This window comes from Gadus morhua, chromosome 8, assembly GCF_902167405.1.
Source record: "Gadus morhua chromosome 8, gadMor3.0, whole genome shotgun sequence".
Classification (NCBI taxonomy): domain Eukaryota; kingdom Metazoa; phylum Chordata; class Actinopteri; order Gadiformes; family Gadidae; genus Gadus; species Gadus morhua.
The window spans coordinates 26,206,385-26,216,717 of record NC_044055.1 but is presented as its reverse complement, the minus strand read 5'-3'; the positions used below and the strand labels follow the sequence as shown (position 1 = coordinate 26,216,717).

Genomic DNA, 10,333 nt, shown 5'->3' with positions numbered 1-10,333 from the left:
ACGAAGAAATCAAGGGATATTTAGCATCGAAAAAACATTTGTGAATCGTGTCTATGACATTAATGTGATTAATCGCGATTAATTATTTTAATCGCTTGACAGCACTAATATATATATATATATATATATATATATATATATATATATATATATATATATATATATATATATATATATATATATATATATATATATATATATAGGCCTATATACATATATATCAAACTGCGAATTTGAGTCCACCGCGTGTTTTTCCGTTCAAGCCACATCCTCACCCAACAGAACTGGGTGTAAACTTTCCTTTGAGGCGGAGTGGAGCAGTGGATGTCAGGGCAGTACAACTCGATCTACGCTGCTGTACATCAACAGAACGGCTCTGAAATAGGGCTGTCATTTTCAAGACACGACTTCGCAGAAATATAGGCATACTTTTTAATAGGCTACAACAAGAAGACTGATCGAACAGAACCAAACTGGGATTGTATGGTGAAAACAACCACATCGGCACAGAGGTTCAACCAACATAACGGGGAGTAGTTTGCATTGTCTCTGCAGACAATATGCAGCGGTGGTGAATTCACTTTTTATGGACCTCTTCTTTTTAGTTTGCTTATCAGAACGGATGGGCTTTTCTTTACCTTGAGGACAAATTGTGCGTAAAACGTGTTCTTGGATGAGTCCGTTCTTTAATTAAAGTGATCTCATATTTTCGTGTCAATTAACATAACCTCGAATATCCCTGATCATTTGGTTGAGATGAAGGACAACACGTGCTCTGAGTCCCACCCAGACGCACATTCTGGCGGTTTTTGAATACGAGTGTAATCACCGAGGAGCTTCGAGTGGCCGATCAGCAGCCAGACAATCAGGATCTTTTATGTTTCGAGATCAGCTGCAACTCATGGCCATTGTCTCTTATGAATTGACCGATCTCACATTAAACTCTTCACTTAGGGGATTTTCGATTTTCGATTATACGGCTATTGAAATTAGAATGTGCCATTCTGCCGGTGGCCCGCTGCCTTCTCATGATTGACAGCTGAAATTGACACTCCACGCTTTGCCTCTCATCCAGAGGAACTCAAGCTCCCGCTAATTGCAGGTAATGCATCTTTTCACTGTGTTTGATTGCATAGGAAATATGAAGTAGCGCACAAGAGGCAGAATCGATCATATTTTTTTCTAATTGCTTCAAAATTATCTTTTGTTGCCAGCGGTTAAATGCAGGAGCCGCCGTTCCCCGGTGCGTGAGGCGGATATAGCCGCGGGTCGGAGGCACCATGCGTAACGCGGAGCGCAGCGCGCGGCTCCATCTCCTCTCCAGATAGGACCGAAGAGCCGACATGGTGAGTCCACAGTCACCATCCTAGAAACTTGGCTGCTTTGTAATGTTGACTGTTGACTTTCTTCTGTACTTTAGTGGATTCTATTTAAATCCAGACTCTTCATCATTCCTTCACATTGGCGTTACAGAAGGGACGCCACTCGGACTACTGTTTTTTTTTATTGTTTTTTTTTAATATATTTTGTATTATCTGTTACTTTCTATTATTATCTGTATCGTCGGTAGAATTCGAACTAGATAGTAACGTAATAATTATAACACAATAAATACTAACAGGACTCTTACTAAAATAACAACAATAATAATTATACTTATGATAATAACAACGTATAGGCCTATAATAAATAATGGAAATGAAAATCATATTCATGAATTTTCTAAAAGTCAAAATAATCCTTACGATCCTAATAGCATTTACACTGTGAATGAACTCTTCCCCAGTCCGACTCGGAGGTGAAGCAGGAGCGGAGCGCCTCGAGCCCGGCGGCGGCGCCATGCGCACGTTCTCCTCCGCCGGCCTTTCCGCCCGCGCGGCCGTCGGTGAAGAACCAGTGCGCGAGCTGCGGGATGGACATCACCGACCGGTATCTACTAAAGGTAAAGTAAACCCCTCAGTAACACAAACTGACAGGCAGGCGCCTGCATATTTTTTTAACTGATTTGTGTTGTGCGTTGTTGTGCGTCAGGTGAACGACCTCCACTGGCACGCCGGCTGCCTGCAGTGCTCGGTGTGCAGCGCGTCTCTGCGGCAGAGCAGCAGCTGCTACATCAAGAACAAGGAGATCTTCTGCAAACTGGACTACTTTAGGTACTGACCTTCGGTTTTGACATTGCATGTCTTCTTCTCGTTAGGGCCGATTGAAGGTCGACACGATAGATTTTCCCAACATTCGTTTCTGACGTTAAATTGCAAAAGAAAAAAAAGCTAACAAAAAAAATCTTATAGATAATTGTATGAATTCTAGCTCATTGGCCTGTAATGTTATAACAATAATTCTCAGGTCGAAGACATTTTTTATCAGCCGATGGCAGGAGGCCTAATGCAGAGACCCTGAAAATAAACAATACAAAATAAACCATTAGTCAGTCATCCGTTTAGTCTAAATGAACCATTAATGATGTTGGTTATATATATATATTTATTCACAAACTTGTTGGCCAAAATACGGGTTTGCTGATTTGCTGAATGGACCGCGCAATAATAGAGCCATGCAAAAAAACGAAATAGGCCTATGCATAGCCCAATAGTTCATAAATTATAGTCTTGACGTTGGACTATGTAAAACCCAAATTATAATCTAATTACGAAAACGTTTTTACATCAAGACTTCTTCTTTTAATAGTTTTAAAGCCATTTATTCATTTACGGTGAGTCTTGTTATTATTGTTAAGTTATTAAAATAAATCCTAGGCCTATGAGCCGTTTCCTCATTTCGTTGGTGTTAGGCCTGTTTGCTGAGGATTGACGAGAGACCTTGATAGAAAAATGGTTCAATCGAGGCAAAATCATTTTGAATTTAATTTGATTGTTCAGGTTAGGTTAGAATTGTTTCAGAAATCTCTTAATTAAAAAGGGAGGCTAACGTATTCATTCAGACCGTGTTTACGCCCCCAAACTAGAGCGCCCAACGCCTTGAGCACTTTAGGTTCCTAATGAGCAGAATGGCTGAGTAACGTGGGGCAAACTGACCATGGGCCAATGTTGACCGCTTACTCGAAAATGTAATTTGTTTTCTAATTTCTAAGTTCAAAGTTTTGGTCTGGCTGGTTTTACACGAACCGATTAGTCCTAAAACATTTCTGCAACTCTAAGCCTACAGAAAATATTTATAACATACGTTTTTCTACAGTAGAATTACATTTTTCATTGCACGTTCGTTATTATGGGCCCTTCCAATTTCTTTTTTCAATCCAATTGTGATTCAGTGAATTGTTTGAGAAGAAGTAAACCACCCATCTGATAAAATGTACTACTCTGACTAAACAACAGAACCCCTCAAGACTCGGATCTCGATGGAGCCTGACCACTAACCCCCTGCGGGTGGTGTTGTATCTCCAGTAGGTTCGGGGCCCAGTGTGCCCAGTGCGGCCGCCAGGTGTTCGCCAGCGACTGGGTGCGGCGCGCGCGGGGTAGCGTGTACCACCTGGCGTGCTTCGCCTGCTTCTCGTGCAAGAGGCAGCTGTCTACGGGGGAGGAGTTCGGCCTCGTGGAGGGCAGGGTGCTGTGTCGCAGCCACTACGACATAATGCTGGAGAACCTCCGCAGGGCCGCAGAGAACGGTCCGTCAGGGTCACAAACACATTTACACACACACACACACACACACACACACACACACACACACACACACACACACACACACACACACACACACACACACACACACACACACACACACACACACGCCACGCACGCACGCACACAGACAAAATACAAACACAAATGTGAGAAATATTTAGATATAGATTCATTAATTGATCCTGGAGGAAATGAATTTGGCAATCATTATTCCCAATACATTTCTACTAAACGAGAGACTAAAACCAGAGCAGCTTAAGCGTGAATCTATAATCAAGAACATAGTAAATACACAATTCTATTACTTTCCATTCCATTCTATTAAACGCAATCAACGAGGCAGACCTTTTATGTCATGTGAAGGGTTCTACTCTACTAGACCAGATAAGAGCTCAGGATGGTGAACCGTGGTGTTAAGGTGCGTTCACTGTTACAACCCGGTCTCACTGAAATATGTGACACTGTCACGTCACGTCATTTAATCGATACATTCGTGATCTGGGACACGTCATTTCAATTTTTTTCGTGCCAAAAGCACAAATTTCAAACTCATTCGAAAAAGAAGAGATGAAGCAGATACCTTTTTATCCGTTGCGGTTTGCCTACAGAGCAGCGCACCTGCATTAAATATATCTGAATTGTCACAATTTCTCAGAATCAAAGGTGAAAGTAGAAACGGGTTGCCAAAAGTTGTGAAGCTGTCATATTGTTAGAAATTTGTGCTTTTGGCACAAAAAAAATTGAAATTACGTGTCCCAGATTACGGATGAATAGATTAAATGACGTGACAGTGTCACGTATTTCCGTGAGACTGGGTTGACTGGTCTTCCCCTGCAGGCACCGGGCTGACCCTGGAGGGGGCGCTACCGTCCGACCAGGACGGCCAACCGAAGCCAGCCAAGCGGGCTCGGACCTCCTTCACCGCAGAGCAGCTTCAGGTAGAGTCCGGCCACCACTATGGTCGTGTTGTCTTTGCTTCTTCTATAGCATTTGGGTCATGCTGTGTGTCTGCCTGAATATGTTTGTGTATGTTTGTGGGTGTTTGAGTGAGTAAGTGTGTGTGTGTGTGTGTGTGTGTGTGTGTGTGTGTGTGTGTGTGTGTGTGTGTGTGTGTGTGTGTGTGTGTGTGTGTGTGTGTGTGTGTGTGTGTGTGTGTGTGTGTGCGCGCGTGTGTGTGTATGTGTGCGTGTCCATTGTCTGTGTTTGTGTGAGCTGTCTGTCCAACACAGTGACCCGATGCAGAGCACCTTATCCTGTCCCCATGGTGTCCCCCATCAGCACCACTCACTCTTGTTGACGGCATCCTGCTCATGACTGACGCCAGCGTCTCCCTGCAGGTGATGCAGACCCAGTTCTCCCAGGACAACAACCCTGATGCCCAGACGTTGCAGAAGCTGGCCGAGATGACAGGTCTCAGCAGACGTGTCATTCAGGTACAGGCAGTTAGAGCTTACTCTGACCAAACCCACAAACACACTCTATGTAAAGTGGGGTGATTGTGGGGCTTGACCAAAGTCCCAACCGCAAGGAAGTGGCTCTGATCCTTGATCTCTGCACCATATTTAAGTAAACCAGGTACGCTCAAGGAGATGACACCCCATACCTCAGTGGTTCCCATGGGGTCGCGACCCCACTCGGTTCTGCCTGAGATTCAAATGGGGGCAGCGGGAGAGTTAAGAGAAATGTGACACATAGAAATGGGGTCACCAAAAGGTCCGAATGGGTCCCATGTCCCCTCCTGCTCCTTAATGTCCTCTATCGGAATTCATAGAAAGGCCATTTGCTTTGGATAAAAGTACCTGCTAAATGACCAAATAGTGCTAAACATAACTGTTTATACATTTATCTATCAGGCTGCAACTAACAATTATGCAAACGTTTTTTCCAGATTAATAAAGTAATAATTTAGTCTATAAAATGCCATAAATATTAGCAAAGGCCATCCCAAATTACCAGTGTCTAAAGTGATGTTTTAAATGTCTTTGCTTTATCCGGCAAGCAGGAAAAAAAAACGAAGCATTCATTTAATAAAGATGCATGAACCAAGATTTTCATTTTGTAAAGCATTACGCAGAAAATGTTTGCTTGTAAATATTTGTACTTTATAAATGTTATAATTCTGTGGATGAGCTAATCCATGAAGTGTTGCAGCCGTACTGTCGTACTGACACCTGGTCCTAACGCCCCCCCCCTGGCCCCCAGGTTTGGTTCCAGAACTGTCGAGCGCGGCACAAAAAGCACCCCCCCCAGAACAACGGCTACCCTCCCATGGGCCGCATGGCCCCGTCACTCCAGGACGAGCTGCACTACTCCTCCTTTTCGGGGCCCGACCGGCCCCACCTGCTGGCCCTGCACGGCTACCTGGACAGTAGGTCTCAACATCTTCAAACCTCCACACGCTGGAATAACATTCATAGCTTACAGATTTATACCGGCTAACGGCTATACCGGCTATAATGTATTGAGATATATAATGTGGTCAGGTTAGGTAAGGTTATTCTGCCACAATTTGCCAAACATTTTATTTCTGTATATGTATTCATTTATTTGATTCTTTTTTTATGAATAAAAGTGAAAGAAAAGGGCTAATTTTGGATCTGTTTTTGAAGGTATTCAATTTTCATGAATCAACAGCAGTCCTGTTAGTGTTTACATTTTGGTTGAAGAAGAATTATTTCTAAAGCTGCGATGCGTTCTTCACCTACATTCCTAAATCCTCGTGCCCAACGGTTCTTTTCTTCTGAATGTTGGGGAGATTTGCCTGTTCATTAGAGATGTGAAACATGATTGCAGTACTGTTGTGGTGGGTTGTGTCTTCTGTGTTGGCAGGCCATCCCTTCTCGGTGTTAACTGCCCCTAGCCACTTGGGGCACCCAGCCATGCCTCTTCCACAGCTTCCAGTCAGTCGCTGACCTCCATCCCCCCACCTCCACCCTCTGCCCTGACGCTTCTCCATTTTGTGGAAGAATCCCCGGGACATTCCATCTCAAAGCCCCCTGGCTCGTGAGCCCCGTACCCCTGGACGGAAATGAAGCGATCCACACAGAAGCTTACCGAATACCAAGCTGGGACTAAGGCATCAATCTATTTAATATGTCTTGGATTTGTCATTAATAAGAGACTGCTGCAAAGCCAGCTATTTGTTTCCATGATCCGACCCAAAAGACGAGATGGAAAAACTGATGCTCTGTCTGGCCTCAGTGTAGCCTGTGGATAAGGAACAAGAACAGGACGCTGTCTGTTGGTTGATGTACCACTCATCCTCGTCTCATTTTAAGTGGACTAGACACATAGGACCAGCTGGATTTATTCCCTCGCATATTCCACATTCAAGGTATTCCAGTAAGAACTTTGGGTTTGAGGATTGATTCAGTCTTAAGACTGAATCAAAAGTGTACACCTCAAAAAAAATTCTATGTGTTTTGATGAATCAGTATTCAGTTTGTGATACCTGTGATTGTATTGTCGTGCAAAAAATGAAAACTTCTTATTTATTTCAAAAGAACCTACACAAACAGCACTTTTAAATATATCTTGAAGTGGAATAGTTCATGGCTGTACGTTGTAAATACTCATCCGATTTAATAAAATATATTATCTGAATGGATGTAATCAAAAAGAGAGGGTTGATTATCAAAAACTTGATGTGTATGTGTGCGGGTTGGGTTGGTGTGTGTGGGTTGGGTTGGTGTGTTGGTTGGGTTGGTGTGTGGGTTTTTTCACAGTTTGACACAGTACGTGTGTGCTTGCCTGCGTGTGTGTGTGTCTGTGTAAGTGAGCGAGAGAGATCCTAAATAAATCTCACTCCCTCTATCTAGCACTCCCTCACTCACATGCATGTGTGTGAAAATAGCAGCCAAACAAAGAAGAATACACAGCGAGAGAAAGGGGCCAAGATTGAATAACACAACAAAGACTGAACATTTGAAACATATTATAGGATGAAATCTATAGGTCAGCTTTAAGGTGCCAGGCTCGTCTAATAACTGATCATTATGAGCAATATTGGTGATAAACCCACAGGTTGCCTCCAATTGACTCTCCACACTTCACCACAGAATCAATGGGGATGGTGGCGTTCACCATAAAGGAGGCTTCACTTAGCAGTGCTAAGCTATTGATTTGGTCATTTTGAGGCTTTCATTGGGCCTTTTAACACACAGTACTCTCAGGTTTTACCATTGATGGGTGGCTCTTAAGTGCCCACTGTGTGTTTTTGTTAAAGATGAAGGAGAGCAAAGCTCTACAGGTTCATTTTAGAGATTTCCTCAAAACCTGACTCAATGTGGAGGGCCCTCTTGGTAGAAATATCCTGTGCTTTAGTCATGTTCTTTACGTTCACATATCACGTTGGGTTTTGATGTTGGAGCTGTGGTGGATTCTATGGGCTTCTACCTACATATGGTTATGTTATGATTGTATTTTGTTCATGTTCTTGTGTTAAATTTCTTCCTCATGTTTCATTTTGATATTTTCTTTGCAGTCATTACGCAAGTTAAAACCTCGGACAAAGAAATAGTTTAAGCTAATGTATGTCCGTAAATATGTAATAAACATTAGATAATGTTTTATTTATCCAATGTTCAGTTTGTAAAACAGTCACATAAGTCTTCTTCAAACCAACAGTTAGCAGACATTATAATTGCAATTATAAATCTCATGATTTTAAATGTTATCTCACACTATTATTTTTATATAAATTGAATATGTGGAATATCATTATCTATAATACTATATAAACTGTTTGAATACAGATACCAAGCACAGATAATTGCTGTGTAACCTATTTTTAGGATTTGATCAAGGTTTTAAACCCTTCTCTGGCGTCGGGTTAGTGAGGCTGGTTGAACAGATGTGAACGTTGACATCAGGGAGGAAACACAATGGAGATTCACTGAGAAGAAGAAGAAAAAGAAGAAGAAGAAGTAGAAAAGAGGAAGAAGAGGAAGAAAAGGAATGTAAGAAACAAAGTTAACACAGAGCTTCTATGTTCCTGGTGACCACAGAAATCTTGCTGAACACACTGAGAAACCAACACAATGGATCCTGATTAGAGATGAGTAGATCTTTGATTCTGCCAGGTTTATGTATGTGTGTGTGTGTGTGTGTGTGTGTGTGTGTGTGTGTGTGTGTGTGTGTGTGTGTGTGTGTGTATGTGTGTGTGTGTGTGTGTGTGTGTGTGTGTGTGTGTGTGTGTGTGTGTGTTTGTATGTGCATCCATGCCTGTGTGTGGGCGTATCTATGTGTGTGTGTGTGTGTGTGTGTGTGTGTGTGTGTGTGTGTGTGTGTGTGTGTGGCATGTGTGTGTGTGTGTGTGCGCCGTGATTGCCCCTGTTAATGAATACGCCTTTGACGACAGAGAACGATGAATATCTAAAATCCTTTATAAAGAAAATCATAATAACACCGATAATAAAGATGATGATAATATGATAATCTTATAATGCACGGATCATAATGCCCTAGTCATCCAGTAGAGACAGACCTGTCTTGGAGGACTTGAAGCAGACTTTATGAAGAACATGTACTGTGCTCTGTCCCCGTCATCAGCATCTGAAAACTCAACTCCAGCCTGCAATCCCAGAATGTGTTCTAATCAATATCTTTTAATCACATCACATCCCAGACGGAGAAAAGGCTAGTTTTCTGCAAGATGGAATGTAAGAACAAAGGGCCGTCTTCATCACGCTGAGGACCAGAGATGATTATCAGGCTGACATCTCGTTGGCCACCTGCCAATAGAACACTATAAACTCAGATTTCTCCCTGATGCAAGTCTCCAAGATAGGATCGCTCCAGGCAGCGTTTAGCCATGTTTTTCCACGCTGCCTAAGCATCTCTGAGCGGTTAAGCCGCCCAGTTGTGTCATAATGTAATGCGTCTCCCCACTGAGTGGCAGGCTGAAGTGGTTGCAGATGAAAGCGGCCCCCCATGCTAATGAATAGGCCCCTGATTGCAGAGGCCTTTGTGCGTCGCTCGGCTAATGAGCGGTGCCCCTCGTCTCTGCATATTCACATCACTATTCTCCATGTGGATCCGCCCTCCTCTGCACCCAACAGTCAACAAAAACCTGAAACACAGAACCTTCCTCATCGTCGCTCTCCTCTTCCTCCTCAAGTTTATCTTAAATGGAAATGTTTTGTTTTTTCTTGGGCTGCTCTGCTTCCCGAGTATAAATCTGCATTGTTGTGTATAGGATACAGAATCCGGAAATGAGACCATAACTATCATACAGAGCCAATAAAAAAAACGTTGGATATAATAATGGCCTACATGCATACTTTTTATACTGTTTTGACTTCTTCCCTATAATTAAAAAAGGAAACATAGAAGGCCCTTGTCTTTCAAAGCAAAGTAGCCTACATGTTAGGCCCAAGTGCAGTTTGACCTGACAGGCCAGCAAGGCATTTAGCAGAAACCAACAACACACGGTCCTGAAGTCTGCAGCAATAAGGCGTATAGTGAATAAAAGGAGGATCTACAGGATAATGGACGCCTATGGTGTTCTCTTAGTCTGGGTCACGAGTTCGGGTCCTGGGTTTACTATAATAAGGGTCTCTTAGTCTTTAGAAGCATCACTTTATCAATGATTCACTCTTTATGCTCCTGCTGCAGCCTGAAACACTGCTTCAGGTTGGATGCTTGAGTTGTAAGTGCTTTAGGTGTAGGCCTATGTAGAGTTAACATCA

At 42.8% G+C, this 10,333-nt stretch overlaps 1 protein-coding gene across 1 annotated transcript; it reads left to right on the top strand.

The window, feature by feature from the left end:
- The first annotated feature begins 315 nt into the window (after positions 1-315).
- On the top strand, positions 316-7,247 carry lhx6b (LIM homeobox 6b). The gene is made up of 9 exons (XM_030363153.1): positions 316-1,102; positions 1,215-1,346; positions 1,787-1,942; positions 2,032-2,153; positions 3,405-3,625; positions 4,482-4,582; positions 4,982-5,077; positions 5,847-6,012; positions 6,474-7,247. Exons 2-9 carry the CDS (start codon positions 1,344-1,346, stop codon positions 6,554-6,556), a joined length of 948 nt encoding a protein of 315 aa, XP_030219013.1. The 5' UTR covers positions 316-1,102; positions 1,215-1,343; the 3' UTR covers positions 6,557-7,247.
- The last annotated feature ends 3,086 nt before the right edge of the window (positions 7,248-10,333 follow it).